The sequence below is a fragment of the Nilaparvata lugens genome, chromosome 14 (assembly GCF_014356525.2).
Source record: "Nilaparvata lugens isolate BPH chromosome 14, ASM1435652v1, whole genome shotgun sequence".
Lineage (NCBI taxonomy): Eukaryota > Metazoa > Arthropoda > Insecta > Hemiptera > Delphacidae > Nilaparvata > Nilaparvata lugens.
Genome location: NC_052517.1, coordinates 10,003,158 through 10,024,285, shown reverse-complemented (window position 1 = coordinate 10,024,285; position 21,128 = coordinate 10,003,158). Strand labels below are relative to the sequence as shown.

Below are 21,128 nucleotides of genomic sequence, written 5' to 3'. Positions count from 1 at the left end.
GTTGTGGACCTGGAAAAGGATAGTACCACCGGCTTTGTCAAATGATAGACAAGGATAGCAAAACCAAAGTTGATCAAATACTGACATTATAACGTGGACCTCACTATAGGAAGGTTATCACGGAACTGGATGAATTATATCATATGGAATACAAATTCAAAGGTGAACTGAATTTGTTAACATTTCAAACAGGTGAAACCAGATACTCATGGATGAGAAAACTGTGTGAGGTCTACTGTTCACAGAACTACTAGTGATAATGGATTATTTCCAATGAATTGGACCATTCATGGGTCTCCCAGAGATAATATCTGATTGTGCATTCAAAGTTTCAATTTCATTCTGTCTGATACTAACAAGAATTGCTTCATTTTGTGGTAGTTTTTGACGAAAAAAATGAACAAAGGTTTTTTCAATTGCATGGATTTTTGAATATGTTACACTGAATGGGGCGGCCATATTGAGTCTTCTTAAAAACCAACAATAGTGTCCAGACCTCTCACCATGGATCTTTTTGATAATGGTTGCTACTAATGTCAAGACAAGTGAACATGTGTGCACACAAGTCATCATACATAGAAAGAATAGAATAGAATAGAAATAGTCTTTATTCATCAGATGTAAGAAATACATTGGAACAGTGTCAATAGATTAAATATATATTTATAGATATAAATAACTAGGCTAGCCTAGTATAGACAAAAACGTTTCGTCAAAAATCAATGTTAAACTCTTGAAACGAATACAGCGACAATTTTACCAGATATTCCCTTAGATACTTTGCAAACATTGTTGGATCTTCTAATATTTGAAGACTGCTTGGCAACTTTACAAAACACTTCTTACCTCTGTATATGGTTTTTTTCGTAAAAAGATCTAATCTGTGCCTCTCTGTTATACGACCAAACCTTGTATTATAACCGTGAGTGTTATTTCTCAAGTTTGTGTCACCAAATTTTTTGAAAAAGACTATAACATCATATATGTATTGTCCATATATTGTTAAAATTTCCAGGTCTGAGAAAGCTAATTTTACAGAATCAGTTCTATTGAGGTTCAGCATAATTCTTATTGCTCGTTTTTGCTGTTTTAGAATTTTATCAAGGTTACTTTTACTTGTACTACCATATATGCAGAGACCATATGATAGATGTGCATATACTACTGAGTGGTATATTGATTTTAATATTTGTATACTACATAAACTGGACATTTGACGCAATGCATATAGACCTGGGGATATTTTTTTCACAACATTGGCAACATGATTTTCCCACGAAAGGTTACTATCTATTAACAGACCAAGAAATTTAGTTTGATCTTTACAATCCAAAAGGGTGTTATTCATGGTGTTATTCATAAAGGGTGTTGTACATTGTTGTGTCATCATAAAGAAAGTCCTCAAACAAAATATTTCGAGGCTAGTTTTTGTATCTTCAATCCTTCATTGTTATTCTCTATGACATGATCTATTTCAGATCAAGAATTTTCACGATATAAAAATGTGTGATATTCCAGCGGTAAATTTAATGTTATTGGCTGTTTATTTCTTAGACCAGTTTTAGAATAGACACGGCCCATTGTATATTCATACTGGAAGTCGATGAAGCCCAACGTTAGTAGACAGAAGGTTGATCACTCACAGGTGAAAGATTCGAAGTGGTGGGGGAAACGCAAGCGTGACGTCACGTGTAGTAAAAAAGTGATAGAGTAACCACACTGAGCATACAGTTTATTCACTTAATCTTCAAATACATTGTCGTTTAATCCCCTAAGATTGACCTAGAACTTGAAAATTCTCCATACTTATAGCGATTGAATCACTGATTCTAATGATGTTGTTAAATACTTCAAGTTCATTCAACTTATATGAATAAAGTTGAGTTGAAAGTTTTTCAAGAATCTAAAAACGTGACACGAAAAAGTTAATAAGCTGGAAAAGCGTTAATAGACAACGTTATACTATTATAATTTCAGATTAACCTATAAAAAATCTTGACAAACCAATGCATTGCAATAATCCGATGAACCGATTCCAATAAATCCGAAGAATTTCATTCATATAAATGCACTGAACATATGCTGGTATCGAGCACATGTTCTACGAGAATCAAAATATCTCATCCCCGGAATTCACAAGCTGATGTATAGCCAAACTACAAAATATAAACACGACCTAGAAGATGAAGAAACCTTAAGGATTTGAAAGGGAAGGATAGGAGGTGGGGTTCTTGCTTTTATATGGCAAAATACTTTCATTATTCAAATGTTTTGATAATTATTGTAAAGCAGAAACAGAAATCTTGCATGTCAGAAAATGTTTGTGTTATATAATTTGACTATACGTCACCGTATGATTCTCAAGAATGCGATATTCTGCCTACTCTGTACTACAGCCTACGTCACGACTGCAGTTCCCCCACTCCAATTGCATTTCAACTAAAATACTATAGATGAGTGACCAACCTTCTGTCTACTAACTTTGGATGAAGCCAACATCTACTGCCATATCTCCATATCGTGACGTCAGCATCGGATAGAAAACATTGTAAACAAACTCTGCAGAAAAGTTTTCTGAAATCACGATATGGAGCTATGACAGTAGATGTTGGCTTCAGAGGCTAGACTTCCCAGCGTGTCTATTCTATAACTGGTCTAAGGTTTATCTATGTTGGAAACTGCTGGCAAACAGTTGTTCCTTGTTTGAAGACTTGCTGATGACAGCATGCATGACGATCATCTGTGTACACACAACACACCCTCACAGGGACCACTGAGTTCTATACATACCTTATGTATTGCACTTATTGTGTAATGTATCTTACCTATAGACTTGTAGTTCCTGTTCCTGTTCCTGTAGCTGTATGTACTTACATGCACAATACATTTTTGCGGAATTTCTTTTGTGCTTTCCAGTTCACCTTTCGATATAGACTACAAGTTACCTCCCGGATCGATATTCAGAGTACTTATCAGCCCTCAAGGCTACAATATCAGAGTGGGCTCAAGGCCTGTGGCAGATATTGATGCAGATGATGTACAGTAAGTCTGCACCATCTAATGATCTGTTTTAAATCTCAATTTTCTTCTAGGTTGATCAAAAAATGTAAATCAGGAATTGAAAAAGAGTAACTAAGAAACTTTTTTCAACAATATTCTTATTAAGAAAGAATAAAAATATAAGAATATACCTCATTATAATATATCATGATTGAAGAGGAATCCAATGATTGTAACACAATGTTACATGCAAGCCCCTCGCCATCATTTTTCAACCCTGCATTACTTTAAATAATTGATATGAGTATTATTTACTCTTTTCAACTTTATTTACATGATACTCCACATTCCTCAACAATTTAAAAGTATGTAAAACTCCCAATAACTTAATCTCTGATTAGTTTTCTCTGTGAAATTTTACTTCACAGTGGATATAATGATGTGATAATCTACGATGTATTTCTAATACATTTTTCCAAATTGTATCACAATAATAATATCCTCTGAATATAGTGTGTCTAATCCATTCTATAAACTGATTTGCAGAGTTAATAATCTCAGGAATGCCATAATATGCAAGAATCGAATGGGGTCATGTTGACCCTATCCATTGAACAATGCGAGTTGTCATCCATATCTATTCAATACTATAGTAAGGTCCACGTTATAATGACAGTGGATGAAGATAGAAAAATAGCGATGCCGATTCTCTGAATTAATCAATTATATTTCTACATTGTCAAAAACATAAATGGCATTGTTGTGGACCTAGAAATGGATAGTACCACCGGCTTTATCGAATGATAGACAAGGATATCAAAACCAAAGTTGATCAAATACTGTCATATTATTCACCATAATATTCATTTGATATCTCCCTCAGGTGTCAAATTGTGATGGCATATGGTGATACCCATGACAGTAGATATGTGGTTGATGTTGAGATTGTTGTAGTTGATGACAATGGCCTGCGACATACTCTTGTACATGATAGAGATCTGATCCATGATGTTGTGAGTGATCAATTAATATGGTCATGTGCTTCACAAAAAAATAAGGTTGGTGTCATATTCCAGTCTTTCTCACAGTGACTTATAAACATTTGATTATTAAAGCAAAATAGAAACTATATTGTCAGTTTCACATGATTAATTAAAGCCAAACTTAAGTTTCAATGCACTAAGACAAAAACTATGCTCTGCGATTTATTTTTGATGCTCCATGGAATGACCACGTAGCACCCCTGTACAGAGAACATTTGATTATTAAGGCAAAATAGAAACTATATTGTCAGTTTCACATTATTAATTGAAGCCAAACTTAAGTTTCAATGCACTAAGACAAAAACTATGCTCTGCGATTTATTTTTGATGCTCCATGGAATGACCACGTAACACCCCTGTACAGAGAACTTGATTGAATAAAATTAGAGCAGAGACAATTGTATTTCATACTCTGCCAAACCTACAAACTGATTGTGGGAGGTACTGGTTCGGAATATTTGAGAGAAGGACTTGTACTTTTCACTGAGGTTCATCAGAGGGATACTCGGTCTCACCGCTTCTTTCTTCAGATACCTCAACACCAAACAGCAATTTTCGGAGCTTCATTCTGTGTTAACGCTTCTCGTGAATGGAATGCTCTGCCACTTTATATCATCCTTTCCCCATCCTTATCACTATTCCAAAAGAGAGTGCACCGACACCTAGCTCTTGCTTCTGGGTATTGACTTATGGCTGGTATCGAGGAGAAGTTTTATCCTTTTTTCTTATAATTACTTACTCATGAAATGAAGATAATGATTTTTGCATGGGTTCACGAACTGCATGACTTTTTTTCCTTCTCATTTTTCTATTTCTATCTTGTTTTTGAAGTAATCTATATTAATTTTCACTGTGCTCATCTATTATACTCTTAGTTTTACATCAATACTTACCGTATAGTTTATTCATGTACAGTGCTATTTTGTTTTGTACCACTATGAGTCTTGTTAGACTCAGTGGAAATTGTTATATTGTATAAATCAATAATAAATAATAGATAAGACATCATCTCAAGTGGTATATTTTGGTTGAAAACTCTGGATCTTTTCAGGTGTGGCAGCATGATATATGATATATATGATATGAAGCTTGAGAAAGAATAATATAAGACACATACTATCCATATGATCATAGTGTAAATATACTATCTTTGTAGTGTGAATTCCATATTTAAATACATTTATACAGGGACCGTCATATTGATCTTGTAGTTATTGTTATGTTGGCACCACTGTCATTAAAAAGGTGGGAATGTTGTATATCGATGGGTCTATTTTTGCCATTCAAGAAGCCAGTATGTGGTGGTTAAGTAAACCTCGAGCGTTTGTGATTGAAGCTTATTTTTAAAATAATGGCCCTGTTATTCCAACACAGTATTCATTTTGCGAACATTTCAATAATTCAAATTGACATGTGCCTGTTCCCAGTACAATCTTGTATTGGAATACAATCTTGTTGTGTGTAGAGAATTTCAGGAGCACGTTGTCTGCTTTAACTAACAGGGCAAGAGCGGACTGTGAGAACACCTGAAAACATCAATGTGGTAAAAGTAGCTGTCACACAGTCTCCAGAGCGTTCAGCAGAGAAACATGCTGTTGCGCTAGCCGTTCCTGATTGAAATATACAATGAGTTCTCCATTCCAATCTAAAATTCAATCTGTATGAGATAATGTTAGTGCAACAACTGTTAGGGCACATCGCAAAGTCACTTGCAAGATCATTCTTGAAAATGTACACCAGGATGATGTTATTCTTTCAAGTGAGGAGGCACATTTTCATTTGTTGGGATTTGTGAATAAACAAAATAACCGTTATTGGGCAGTCAATAATCCACAGAACTAGAGGGAGTCATTCAATCAGAAATCGAAGCAATTTTATAAGTGAGCAATGGCAAAATTTAGAATTTTAGTGAGTGTGTGAAAAGTAATGGAAATCATTTGGATGACAAAATTTAAAAATGAGAAGAGTTTTTTGAGTAATCTATATAATTCACTGTATTTGATCTTCAATTTGATATATTACATGTTTTAATTGTATTGATCACACTCTAATCATCATCCCTTAAAAATAATTAGGTTTTTATGCCAGACACAGTATAAGTCAATAATATCACTTGCAGGGCACACATGCTTTGCTATGGGAATCAAATGATAGATTATTCTTCAGAGATATTCAAAATCTAAACTCAGTCAGAACCATTATAATCGTTCTACAGAAAAAATGCTTCCTGGATAGAAATGTATTTGAATAGATTGATACGGTCTCCTAACTGTCACAGAGTCATAGAATTTTGTATCTGGAAAAGTGCTCCCCCTGGATAAAAAATGTTAACACTTATCATGATATTCCTCTTCTAGCAGTTTTCCTTCATGGGAGATGTGGAGAAGAATGTGAATGTCATACTGAACCTAGCTATAGGCCTATTCCAAGACTTATCTTTATAACATTTGAATGATAATAGTTAGCTATCCATGGATCATTATCAATGAAATGATAGAAGAAGGACCATAATTTTGATGTGGAAGGAATGTTGTTATTTCAATTTGGATAGGATCTTCAATTAAACCTATTGCCTATTTATCATTTTGGAGGAAATATTAAGCTATAATAATAATAATAATAATAATAATTTTCAATTTCAATTTCAATTTCAATTTCAATTTATTTCATTTAAAGTTACATAGTATCATATACATACAGTGTTTTGTTGCTCCTCTAGCTTAGAGCTAATTGAGGAGTATTCAAATTTCATACTACATCATAATAGTTATACATTCCATAATAACACTACAAATGAAAATTTTTGTAAAGTGTTCAATAAACTAAATTGAAAGTCTATTATAGTTTTCAATAATAATAATAATAATAATAATAATAAATAATAATAATAATAATATAATAATAATATAATAATAATAATAATAATAATAATAATAATAATAATAATAATAATAATAATAATGATGATAATAAAAATAGAAAATTAATAATAATAATAATAATAATAATAATAATAATAATAATATCAAGTGACCTGGCTGGCTCAGGTCTGGTGTCAGAGTTTTCAGGTCGCAGCTGATCAATTTCAGGGCCTCTGACACAACCTAACAACTGCTTTTTAGGCAGCCAGGACCGACGAATAACGTGTCCATCCGAAACACGGGAGTAACCCGAGATAAATATTTTGCCTGGGCCGGGATTTGAATATTAAGCTGTTTTTATTCTCTTCACCAAGACATGCAGGCTCCACTATTCGCAACTGGAATAAGATTGATTCTGAACATCATGCACTGTAAATCAAATTTCCTACTACTGTCACAAATTCACAATGGATCTCATAAGGAATAACATGTTTTCTCAACAGAGCGTGACTTTCTTGAGAGTATCAAATTATTTGAAGATAAGGGAACCAATCCACTATATTGAGACATATGATGGTATTGAATTGTTAAACCTCCGGCAGGGAGATGGAAGTTATGTTCTGAACATTCTTGAAATCAAATATTTATTGAATGGGGAGGCAGTTCGTTTTGGTGAGTAACATGACCCAACATATCTCAACTCAACTTGTTTGGTTCACAGATTCAAAACAACACAATATAGATTCAACCACATCATTTCATCACAGATGTTGTCTAACCACTGATTTATTTGACCAATAACTATTGTGAAGACGTTTTTCTGATATCTGCGAGAGCAGTTGCTAAATTCCCTCTTTTGCGAATAAATTCACAAAAAATTAAGGCCGTCCGGCTCGCAAAATTGCTGTGTTCAAACCTCAGCTCTAGCTCAGTGGTAGATACATGAATTTTCCAGATGCAATCAGTCACCATAAGGTTCAATGACCGGTGATCATTAATTCTTACCGCTGCTTCTTTGAAGTTCTTAAAGAATACCAAAGAGGAAATCAAAAGAGTATTTGATGACTGACTATCAGTAACCATGTACACAATAAAGAATAATAAAGACCAACTATAGTTTTTCTAGTTGATCCTTAAAACGCTTGTCATGAATACAGGTGTTCACCAATTTATCCTTTTGAAATTCCTTAGAACTTACAACGCCAGTTCTTGAAGCTCTCTGGATCCTTATATAACATAACTGGAACCTTATTAACATAATTATCAATATACTTTTTCTGGCAGACTAATGTGACTATCATCAAAGGATTAATATTAATTGATTCAATAATTTCATATGCTGCTGAATATTTTTTGGTACCAAGACAGCTCAAACTGTATATCACAAGATGAATTAGGATAAAATAAATTTCTATGATTTGTATGCTGACATAAAACACAAAATATATTCCCATAAAACAATGTATATAAAATTTTCGATATCTATAAATTTTCAATATATATATAAAATTTTCTTATATCTATAATTCTCCTTGAATAAATTCTCTTCTAAAATCCGAATAATTATCACAAGATTTAATAGCATTCACAATATTGATTTTAAAATTCACAAATTTGTATTTAATACTGATATATGGACTTCAAGTCAATTCAGAGTTCTAAAAATAGAAAACCTGTTCGGTCTGCAGATTTAATATGATATACTTTGATCAATTTACAAATAATAATTATTAACAAATTAATATTCAACATGAGATCTCAGGGTTTTATATGAGTTCAGGCCGTGCATGGAAGTAAGCTTCCTACATATATCAAGTAAATTCATAAACTGTTCTTATAAATTATGTGATAGCACTCAACACGTTGTGATTTTTCCTTTAATTTAATTTAACTTGTATAGTGCTTTTGATTAATTCCCTAATTATGCGTAGAAAGGCCTAAAATGAGCTCATTTGATTTATCACTCACATTAATGACGTTCTTGATGGTCTCGTGGATTGAATTAATTATTTCCAATAATTAATTAGGCAGGTCCCTTTCGTCACTGCTGGGCTAACGTGTGGTCCAGATTTCTTATAGATTTCTCTCTGAATTAAAGATATATTCATGGGGAATGAATACAATTACAAACTCTTCAATAACACTGAGTTCACAGATAATTTAACATTAATTACAAATATTTCACATTCAAAGAAAAAGGGTTTGGCTTGATAATTTTAAAATTTAAAGGAAGAAAGAACCCTAAACTCCATTTGCATCCTCTAAGGTCAAGATCACAAGCCAGAAGAATGTGGTTTTCAGAAAAAATTATCTCTTCCTAGAACAATTTTGTAAGCTTCTTTCTGATTGGCCTTCAATTTAGTAAACTCAATACAATTGGTCGCCTCAGAATCAGGGCTTCTTCAACTTTATAATAGAAAAAAAATAAAATAAAAAGTTTTTATATAAATATGTGGAGTGTTTATCTTAAACTATTCTCATAAATAAATCGCAATATATGATGTTAATAAACAATATACATTTAGTTTTTTTATGTGAGTTTTGTATACACTTGATTTTCGTGCTTTTTAGATTATAATAAATATTCATACAGCAATAATAGTTGTCCGTATTTCTATACATCAACCTTCCTTAGTATATATAATACAACTTTTGTGAGTAAATTTTTATAATTCAACCTATATTGGTTGTTCGACAATCAGCTGATTCGCTAAGTATTGATTCAAATAACTATCGATTTATTCTAGATCGATTGATTCATTTAAAAGTGTAAACAAATAATTCTAACCTCAATGTACATGCAAACTTTTATTTTTTATAATCTGCCAATAATAAGTGAGCCGCTTTATAATTTTTAATTCCGCCAATGGATTCTCAGTTGTTGAATCACAGTTATACATGTTTTCTTATCATTTTAGATAATACAATTACTCTTCATCGCTAACAATATTCGATTTAAGTGGATTGATCCTTTGACTTGGTCTAACTTTCTTTTCCATTTTATAATTCTATTAAAAATTCACTGGTTTACTCCAAGTATTCTTTGGTGCTAAAATACCACGTGACACTATATACTATCATTTGGAGAACACAACTGATAATAAATTACATCAAGATTGATAATTGTATATCAATATTGAATTGGATATCCCAGTCTCTTGAAAAAATCCATGGTTAGGCAACAAATATAGTCCGAGATATATGTTTTTCAACATGAATTGGGAAAACAAGTTTTACCTACCAAGATTTCTTGTGGGGACAGAGTAATGAGGAGGAGGTGGATGATGACACAAGAGTAGGGAGAATGCTGTTGAGTAGTGGCAGTAATTAGTGGAGGAAAGAGTATAGGTACTCTCTATCTCTGAGTGAGGGATATGCTGAAAATAATATTTCTTGGACTATGGTATTTTTACCCAAGTTATAAGTGTGCTAGTAGTAGTGAGCTTAGTCAGCATTTGTATTCAATGAAACCAATTGACAGCTTGTGTACCATGTTTAGTTCGTTTTAACTCTTAAACTCTGAACGTGGGGGTATGTCTGAGAATTCGGTGAATGGAATTTGCTTTCAAAAACTTGTTGTCTTCTTAAACAACCTTAACTGGCACCCAAACAGGGACAGGTGAAGAAAAATTCAGGTTAAAAATTTTGGGTTTTTCTGTGAATTTGAATTCTAAACACTTGTTTTAACTTGAATCTGACCCTCACTAAGGAAATTGCTTGGGGAAGCAGAAGAGGGAGACAAAGATGTTTGACTACAGCCATCAACACCACCTCCTGCCAAAGACAACATGAATGATGCAGCAGCAGCTGCATCCCTGCAGTCACATCAACAGGCATCTGCAGCACAGATAATACTGCGTATAAGCTAGTGGACTTGACTAACACAGCCGGACTCATACCATTACAGATTGAATGACATATTTACATAAATGAGACATTGTCATTCTTAACTGGGATGTGCTCCCATTTTTGTAGCATGAGTACGCTCGCATTGTACTTTATGCAACACTCAGTTCCTGTATTTGAATAGCTACTATATCAATTTATAAGTGCAACTTCTACCATTATTTTCATTACAAGACTATTTTTGGATGTTAGTATGATATTTTTATTATGTTTTTGATTTTTAATAATTATTAAAGAGAACTAAAAAAATAATAGTTATGTTAGAAAACGTTTAATACACATAGTAAAAACTCCCCACAGAAACATACCTTCTATTCAATGTTTGAAGTTTTTTTTCATTTCTCAATTTTTGTTTGTTCAGGCAACTTCAGTTCTATTCGATTGTAAGCAATCTTGCTTTCTTTTGAATTGAGGTGCTAAAGATACAATTATGCTGGTTAGTGCAATATAAAATCTCATCAATCATATCAAGGCTGATAACTGATGGAAATGCTTCAACTCTATCTTTTGCATTCTTAGCCACCTTCTTTGTACCAAGGAGAATTTTTATAATATTTTCATTCTAAATCTTGCAGGTTGTTGCTACTTCAGACATACACCAGATTGTTCCACCATCCTTCCCAAGAATAAACTCAATATCATCATGTTCAGGAGAATTTTCATCAACGAAATTACTGGTTTCTCATTCACTTCCATTGTCACCTTCTACTTCACTATCATCCAAAGATTCATTGTATTCTATCACTTCCTCACTGTCATCTGAAAAGTCAATGTTTTGCCATCTTCTGAACAACTTTCATTGAGGAGTCTGTCTATTTCACTTGTTCTTAGAACATCTGACATCACGAAAATTGTCAAAACTGTTCATAATTAACAAAATTAATAATAACTCATCTGAAACTAATGGTAAAATCACACTCACTTTCGAAAAATGGACCACTTGACTTCAAACTTTACACTAATCTAGGACCTGCATGATGTAAATAGTACAATATTTCTGACACTGGTCTCTTCAACACTGAATAGGGTATGACCAGTGATTGATAGTAATGCAATATTTTGTCTATGGGCGGAGCTAGATGTCGCGGAGGAATACTTACAGTTTACCAACCTCACAGATATAAATTACTCAATTAAAACGAAAAACTTTCTGGCTGTTGTATTTTTTACAATTGCGCGCATCCCAGAAGGTTGAATTATTTTAATATGAATGGCATTAAGATAGAAATTAAGGATTCATCAGATTCTATTGACAAATTGCAAAATTTATCATCATCATTGAAGTAACTCATGATTCCTTCCACGCAAATGTGTGACAATCTTTTCGAAAAATTAAGTTTATTGTTTCCTTTGTATTCTCCATCTCGTTAAAAGAGAGGACTTTTCAATAGATTAGAAGAAGCTATCTCCTGGTTCACTGGATGAGATTAGCTTGGATTCAGATTATAAAAAGAATTATGATCAAACTATTGATCAACTAGAAGAGAATGTGAGGATCCTTATCATTTATCATTTATACCAAAAAATCATTTAGTCCATAAGTTAAATTATGATTCGAATAGGATTAATAGTAATAATGAATTGATTGAGAATGTGACTCATTCACAAGCAACTGTATTAAATCAAATTGAGCTAATGGAGATCAAAGTGAATGCATTATTAGATAGTATAGAATTTTGTTCCAATTTGGAAATTCATTATTCGATTATCCATAAATCTGACTCTGTAATAATATCACACTTTCCCTGAGAGGGAAAATTGCTAGTGAAAATATTGAAACATTGTGGAAATTAAGCATAGCTTATTGTACTATCTCTGAGAATTCCATTACATATTTCATTTCCGTTCCCATGAGAAGTGCTATGCTTTATACCTAGTGTCTCATCAAATATCCTGTATTCCTTGATAATCATTTTTATACAATGAATGTCATTGAGAAACTTATTTCTGTAACTAATTCAGGCTTACTGGTACTGGACCAATGTCTACATGACCTCAACGCCTCTTATTGCCAAACAATGTGTAAAATCAATTATCTTTGTATTGAGGATATCTTGGAAAATAATGAATTGACCAATTGTCAACATAATTATATTTTTGAACCCTTTATTAAGTATAATGAATTATGTTATTGTATCTATAGATACGGTCAATCACATCTCAAAATCAATAATGATAAAATGAATCCTTCAAAATCATTTCTCATCCATTTAGATAATAGGGATGTAATGGAAGACCAACATCTTGCTTCTACCTTCAAAATGTCTAAATCATTGAAATTGACTAATATTTCTGAAATGATTTTATTGATAGAAGAACTAGATAATATGGAAAACATGTCAACCTTTAAGAAACAAAATTATTATTTCAATGATTTATCTTTATTTAATGATTATGGTAACAAGAATATAATGGATTGATTAGTTCCTATTTCTATTCTAGTGTTGGTTTTCAAAGTCATTTTATATCATTACCATGCTTCAAAGCCTAGAAATGTATCATTGTTAAATACTTCACAACAACCTCCCAGTTTGGTGTATGCTATACCCAAATTATTAACTTTGAGTCCAATCATCAAGGGTGATGGGAAATTTTTGGGTTGGAGGAGTAATAGGTCTGCTAGTAGTAGTGAGCTTGGTCAGCATTAGTATCCAATAAAATCAATTAGAGGCCTGCATGCCATGCTTACTCTGTTTTTGTTCTTCAACTCTGAATGTCAGGGCTATGTCCAATGATTTGGAATTCATGAATAAAATTTGTTTTCAAGAACTTGTTGTCTTCTTAGACAACCTTAACTTCAGTATGGATGAATACCACAATATCACCTTAACAACCTTCAGAAAGTGGCAAAGGTTCTAGCCTATCCACTGAACTCCACTTCTTTACTATTTAAAAGCAAGAAGGAGGTTATTTTCCAAACTCATTACTCTTTTTTGGAATCTACCCCAGGATTATAATCTGAGCCACCCTTCATGAATTATTCTGTTCAATGATACACAGTATGTGTCCAAAACCTCCCCCTCTGTTTCCTTGCTTCCTACTAGGCTACTATCATGAATTACAAAAGTTTTACTTTTAGAAAAAAATCCTGGGTACAATATTCCAATATTTTTATGAATTACAAGCTTCCTAATTGAGAGAATGGGGTTTGGGTATTGTTCTGTGTGGGTCTGTATGTTTACATTCATGTCTGTATACAAAATATCTTGACCCTGATCAATGGATTGTAGTGGAACAATGCAATTTGATAATTCAGATTCTAATCTTATCTATTCATCAACTGTGATTCATCTGATATTTCAAAATGGGAATATCTTCATGATAGTCTGAGATATCAAGAAAGTACAGCTGACACCAATTTTTCTGAAAATAATCTATTGTAGACTTATAATGACCATTTTTCAACTTTTGAAAACAAACTAACATGAGAATTACAGATCCAAGATTCCATTCAGAGTGGCACAGGCTTGATATTCCTAATGAAAATATTCCTAATCTTTGATCATCATCTTACTTGTGAGGATCAGGCTATCGGCTGTTCCAACTCACAAACAGATTATACAGTGTTTATCATTATATGATTCAACTAAAATATATAAATTCGAATTCCATACATAACATGTAGTTATTGTCATAACTTACATGGCCTTGATCTTCCACCTTCTGGTCTATGATTTAATCATTTTAATGATCATTGATTTTTCTAGTTCATGAGATATTACTCTTGAAATGATTTTTCTCAAAGACAGAGAGGTCCCATGCTCTATCCTCTAATAATCACTCTCACTACCTAGCAGCATTCCAAAGCATTATGCCAACACTTCCCTCCAGCTATTGCCTGGGGTTGTTCTAAAATTGTTTACTAGTCAGCAGGTATATTGGTTGGTGTGATTAAAGAGATGTGTCTATCACATGAATGTAGAGCATTACATGGCACATCCAAATTTGCACCAGATGACCGTCTCTGTCTATGCTACAAACTGTGGAAGATGAAATGGGTTTCTCCTCTTCATTTTAAAAGTAATATCTCATGGACTTTAGTGAAATACCAATCTTCGATTCCGATTGAGTTCAATAATATATATCTATTCAATTTTTTATTCACTAAAACTTGCTAGTCTTATGTCAGAGAGGCAGTTGTGGGTTTTCAGATTCAAAGATTTTGTGAATGAATGAATTAACCTTGAACCTGGAATTTGAGATTTATTTTCAATGCTCATGGAATATGCAACCTGTATCTCGAAGAGGTTTAAGAGAGTTCCACTATATTGTATAAGGAATTCTCAACTTGAAATTCTTCATTTCTCACTCCTTAAAAATTTCTTTCGATGTCTTCCAAGGCTTTTATGGATCATATGTTGGAAGCCACTTATCTATAACATTTTTTTCAGCTGGAGTAAGGTTAGGTTCATGACTGGAATTTTGGCTGAGTTGTCCCAGAACCCCTCTTCTTATTCTACTCTTCCAAGTCCATGCCTGCTTTTTCTGAAGTCAAAAGCTAAAGGTGCCTTCAGCTTCTATATTCCAATGTTCCCTGGAAACATTATTAAACTTCAGTTCCCGAAAATTCCAAGAATTTTTTTCAATTATTATATTCAGGAATTTCATGATAGGGCAATACTATGTCAAATCGTGATACATGTTGAGTAGTTTTGTGATCATGATAAAGTTATCAATCATGCTGTCTATTTATTGTTGTCAACAATAACAACTGGTGTCATGGTCACGCTGATGATTGATAAGTTGAGCTTTATGTGCTTGCTACTCCTGTTGTAAGGGTGACAACTTAAAGAGCCCAAATTCTCTAAATACTATTTATGAGTTCAGAAATTGCTTGTCAGTGATTTGGAACCCACCTAAAGCTGTAGGTTAACTCATTTCTCTTCATTATCATTTGTCACATTACTCATGAACTCTTTTTATGAAAACTTGGAAGATGATCCAAAGAATCCACTTTAGTACACATTTCTTCCTTGGATTGCTCTCTTCTCTCCCATCATCTTCTCCATTATAATCATCCCAATCATTTTCCTCTTCCACTTTTCATTATTCTCAACTACCAATTCCTCCATCTCTTCTCCTCTTCAGTTCTTCTCATTCCAATCTGCTCAAAAATAACTTCAAGAAGGTTGAGCTTGTCACTATGTTTAGATTAATGAGTTTCCATTTTATGAATGATGCAATGCAAACTTATCATTTGCCTAATTCGCACACGCTCCTGGACCTTACCATTGTGAGTGATATTGATCTTGTTACTCATTATGATGAAGCTCCAGCTAATTGTTTCTCACATCACGACCTTTCTTTTCATTTACTACTTGAAGAAAAAGCGTTCTGATGATGATACATTCACCTGTGGAAGCTTCAAAGATTCCAATATAGACAGGGCTCTTGATGACGCAATCAACAAACCTTGCTATTGTAACAGTGAAACTTATGATATTCATGATAAGCTTGCTGTCTTCAACTAGTTGATCTTGAATTTTTTTTTGAAAAACATGCACCTATTTGCACAGTTTAACCGCATCAGAAGTCTGTACCATGGATCAATGCTGGAATTCTTAATGCTAGAAAGGAATGAAATAGAGCCAGGAGGGAGTTCAAAAGATTCAGTGGTGGAGCCAAAATAAATTGTGGAAGTGATTCCCAGTCATCCCCATCCCTGAAGTTGAAAATCTGAAACTCCCTCTGATTTTAGAGTTATCCACTTGTTATGCTCAATATCCAAAGCTTTTGAATGAATTGCCCATAGACAAGTTGTTAACTACTTGTCTAGTTTTGATTTCTTCGCTAAATTCCAGTCAGGTTTCAGCCCTCACTATAGTACCAGTACATCAAGATAACTGATGATATCAGATCCGCTATGGATGGAAGGCAGGATACTTTGCTTGTTCAGTTTGATTATAGCAAGGCATTTGATAATGTTGATCATGCTGTACTCCCGCACAAGCTGGAACATCAGTGTAATTTCTCTGATTCTGCCATCATCTGGCTTCCATCCTACCTCAATGATCACTGTCAAGCTGTGCAATTCAAACGATTCGTCCTCTTGGTGTCTATTAACCCAAGGTGTACCTCAATGATCTGACTTGGGACCTCTCATTTTCTCTGTTTTCATTAACAATGTACTCATGGTTATCTCCTCCTCATCATATGTTTGCTGATGAACCCATAATGTACCTGCATTTTCCTATTGATAACCTACATTTATCTGTAGAAAATGTCAATTTAGACATCTCTGAGCTTCTGGCATTTCCTGATGCACATGGATTGACTTCAAACTGAATCCCACTAGGACAAAAAGTATTGTCATTGGTTACCCAAGACTAATGAATCAATTGGATCTAGAAGTCTCAAGGATTGTCATTGAAGGTAATATTGTCCCTTTTTCAGATTGTGTTAGAATTCTGGGAGTATCAATTGATTCTTAGTTGAGGCACCATACATGGTCTCATCGATTCACATTACAGTTTCTGCTGCACCCTATTGCCATTTTCAACAACTCTTCCATTGTGATGGCCTTTGGGTTATGGAATGAGTTGCCTGAGCAAATTGTTCTCTCAGCATCTCTCTCCATGTTCAGGAGAAGACTGTTTAGTCATCTATTGACCAATTGATGAATTAAATATTACTCATTTACACAATACAAGGACAGATGTGGAATCAGTAGGCTTTTTGAGGTCCACTGAAGTGCATTTTCACTATCAGATCTTTCAACACCACTTTAAAGTAATTGTGCTTTATTTTTAGTTCCTTTTTGATACATATATGTTCTCCTTTATCTCTTTTCCCTGTTCCCTTCAGTACTCTTCCTCATCATCTGTTTCTCCCTTCATCATAACTTTCTTTAATTATTATTTTTCTTCGATTTGTTTCAACAATTCTTCCTTCTTCATCATATTATGTATCTTAGTATTCCTCAATTGTGATGAGCTTATACTTTTTCTTGTCTTACGGTACTTTATATTCTTCAATTATTTTCAACTTAGATTACATATTATTTCTTTTTCTGTAGATTTAGAATAATTTTTTTTATCAATATATTATCATTCTGCAATTTTGCAATGTTATAATGTTATAAATGCAATAGGTTTTTCAAAACCTGACATGTGATGAATAAATCAACTATTTTCCAAGCTTGATACAAGATGTAGACTGATTATTCATCTCTGTTTCATGATGATTGAAAAAAAAACACAGTGGGTCAAATGAAGACTGTAGATGAATTCTTCAGAGCTGCTGATGCAGGGTGAGTTATGCATTATATAAGATCGATTTGATGGAATGAATCGATTTATAAGCTGTTTTATTGTTTTACCTTCAATTTGTATTATTGTTTTATTATTTTATCAATTTTAAAGGGTACTATGATTCTATTCTATGAATTAATAAGAATGAATTGATTTATTTGTTGCTTGGTTCAATAGATGATTCTATTGTATATGGAATCACTTGCCAGTTCTTGTAGATCCACTTCCTATGAAGAATCTGCTATTCATGTGAGGGACCTTTCCATGCACTCTTTCTTGATTGTCAACTGAGAGTTTTTTTCTTCATTTTTTTAGAAAATCATTTTTAATTTTAATTTAAAAAACTTTTCACACATTTTTTGAATTTGATTTCTTTTACCTTGACTTCGACCCTGACATTGCCTTGAGGGTGAGGACCAGTTTTATACAGGATGTACCAAACTTCTCCTTAGAGATAAACTTTTATATTTGCAAAGCTATAGACTTGGGTTCTACAAGAAGCTCACATACATAGGAGCCAAGTTCTATAACAAGCTACCGACGCGAATCCAACAAGAGCCGAATCCAAATAAATTCAAATCAGAATTAAAAAGATATTCAACTAGGAGAGCTCTTCATGATATTGAAGAATATCTGAATGAAAGTGATCAGCTCCTATGAGTTGAATTGTATTGTATGTGGTTAGAACGCAAACAGTACAGTGTGTCTTATCACTTTTAGTTCCCCCCTCTCTCTCACTACCTAGCTCTGTCTATCTCCGTGGAGGAGAAGGGTACTATCTACCGGCAGAGTGGTGTGAGACCCCAATCGTCTCTAAAACCGCAACGTTACAACCGCATAAAGTGAGTCAATCTGCATTTTATGTATTTTCCTCGGTCCTCCGTATTTTGTTGAACCCTAAGTTAACCCGCGCTGTCCAGTATGTTAGTATTGTTGTATTCTGTAGATGTCTTATTTGCCTTGTATTATATTTTCAATAGTATTGATTAGATACTATTGAAAGTAGACTCAGCCCTTAGCTTGGGGGATTCGTCTTGTCGGCTAGATGAGACCCCCTGGCAGCTGTTGCTGTCCGATAAATAAGACATCTACAGAATACAACAATACTAACATACTGAACAGCGCGGGTTAACTTAGGGTTGAACAAAACAAAAAAAATATATATATATATTTTGTCACTATTCATTGTATAACTGTACAAATTTAGGAATGAAGAAATTATGAAATGAAATGGAGCTTCTCTGTAACAGGTCAACGCCTTATGCAATCAAGAAAGGAGAAATTTATCCACTGCCAACCAATGACATTCCAACCAGAGAGCATATTTCAAGAGACTATCAATGGGATGGTGAACAGTATGAGCATTTTGAAAATGAGAAGGACCAGGAGAAAACAATGCGTCTAGAAGTGAATGGAGATTCTACTCTGGCAACAAACCAGCCACAAGTTATCATGTGAGTAGTGATGAATACTGATTTCATTGGAACTTTTATTCAGTTGATGATTCAATTCAAACCTTTTTTCCTTCTTCTTCTTTTTCTTTTTATTATTCTTCTTCTTCTCCTCCTTCTTCTTCTTCCACTCTCCCTCCTCCTCCTCCTCCTCCTCCTCCTACTTCTCCCCCTCCTCCTCATCATCTTCATCAACTTCATCCTCCTCCTCCTTCTCCTCCTCCTCATCTTCATCAACATCATCACAGACAGTCACACACTTCTTGATTATATTGGATGTTGAGTTTTCTCCATCCTTATAAATTAATTTAGATTGAACAGATGGTGTTTGTCAAGTACTCTTTCATCTCATATAATTGGAAGAGACAGCAAAAAATTGAACGATTTATTGGAAATTGTATCTCAAAGATGAGTGTGTCAAGCCAGTTATGAACACATTGGGGGTGTTTACAATGTTGGAGTTAGCTGGCAATGCCCGGAAGCAAAAACCTGTCTTTTCCCCAATTTCATCCCACCCTGAATCTGACCAAAACACCTAATAAAGGCTTCGAAGGGCAAGTAGCAAGATTGGATTAAATCTGGTGAGTTTTTGCTCTTTTTTATTGTTCATTAATGCAGAGTTTAACTGTACAAATAACCTGGCTCAAATTGAAGATTAAATTTTGCCCCTTGTCTGTATTTGATTATTTAAATAGTAAATTACAGTCCTCTGGTAGCTCTAGCCTGAGCTTTGTTCAGAACATTTCTTGATCCTGCCAGGCCAGAATGAATTTAAATTTGTAATTTATTGATTAATTCACACACATTGGATTTAAGCAGTTTCGTATTTGTCCAATGTTGGAGAATGGTCTGATCTATGCTCAACTTAAGTTTGTTGTAGCCTTGTTCTAGAGCAAGGTTTCTTGTCAATTTGTATTTGTCTGAAATTAAATTTATTTCAGTTAAAATTGTAATTTCCTGAAACTAGGCTCATTGTGCTCTTTTTCAGGAATTTGTTTGTTTGTTGGAATTTGTATTGTCCATTTTTTTACATGTTAGTGAAGGTTAATCACCAGCATGATTTTGTTTGTTCAATTCAACAAGTTATCGTTTGTTTGTGAGTTGTTGGAAGAACATTATCTAATCATATAGTTTTGTCTTCAGCAGTAACTTATCTTGTGAATTGATAATCAAAGTTTAACTTTGATAACTTACTAGTCGTGATTCTTCCTTTCATCTAGTTTTGAACTCATTCTTGTTTTATTGTCTGTTGTTGTATTGTCGGGGCTGAATTGTTTTGTGTATGAGTTCAAGATGGAGGAAAAAATACAGAAACAAATCAGGGTGCATCGCGCTAAACTGGAACAATTGTATGCCAGATTGCAAAGAATTTATGAACTGTCTAAAAATGTCTCTGATCCAAAAGTTGCTGAGCAATTTTCAATCTTGTATCCTCGGGTGTCTCAGACCATTTCGGATTATGAAAAGACAGAATTAGTGGTTAATGAGTTGGAACTTGAGTTGAATAAAGATCATGTTGTAGCATTCAACGACTCACACCTAGATCTGTTTCAGTATATTGAAGTAGCGGCTAACACTCTCAAACAGAAGAGGCGACTGATGCTATTGCTCAATCTT

At 33.7% G+C, this 21,128-nt stretch overlaps 1 protein-coding gene across 1 annotated transcript in view; it reads left to right on the top strand.

Annotated features, from left to right (window-relative positions):
- Positions 1-19,518, top strand: part of LOC111046351 — a 63,737-nt gene extending 44,219 nt beyond the window's left edge. The window contains exons 8-12 of the mRNA XM_039441167.1: positions 2,917-3,042; positions 3,884-4,058; positions 7,408-7,576; positions 18,011-18,059; positions 19,311-19,518. Of these exons, the coding sequence (XP_039297101.1) occupies positions 2,917-3,042; positions 3,884-4,058; positions 7,408-7,576; positions 18,011-18,059; positions 19,311-19,518 (727 nt within the window). The remainder of the gene's footprint in view (positions 1-2,916; positions 3,043-3,883; positions 4,059-7,407; positions 7,577-18,010; positions 18,060-19,310) is intronic.
- The last annotated feature ends 1,610 nt before the right edge of the window (positions 19,519-21,128 follow it).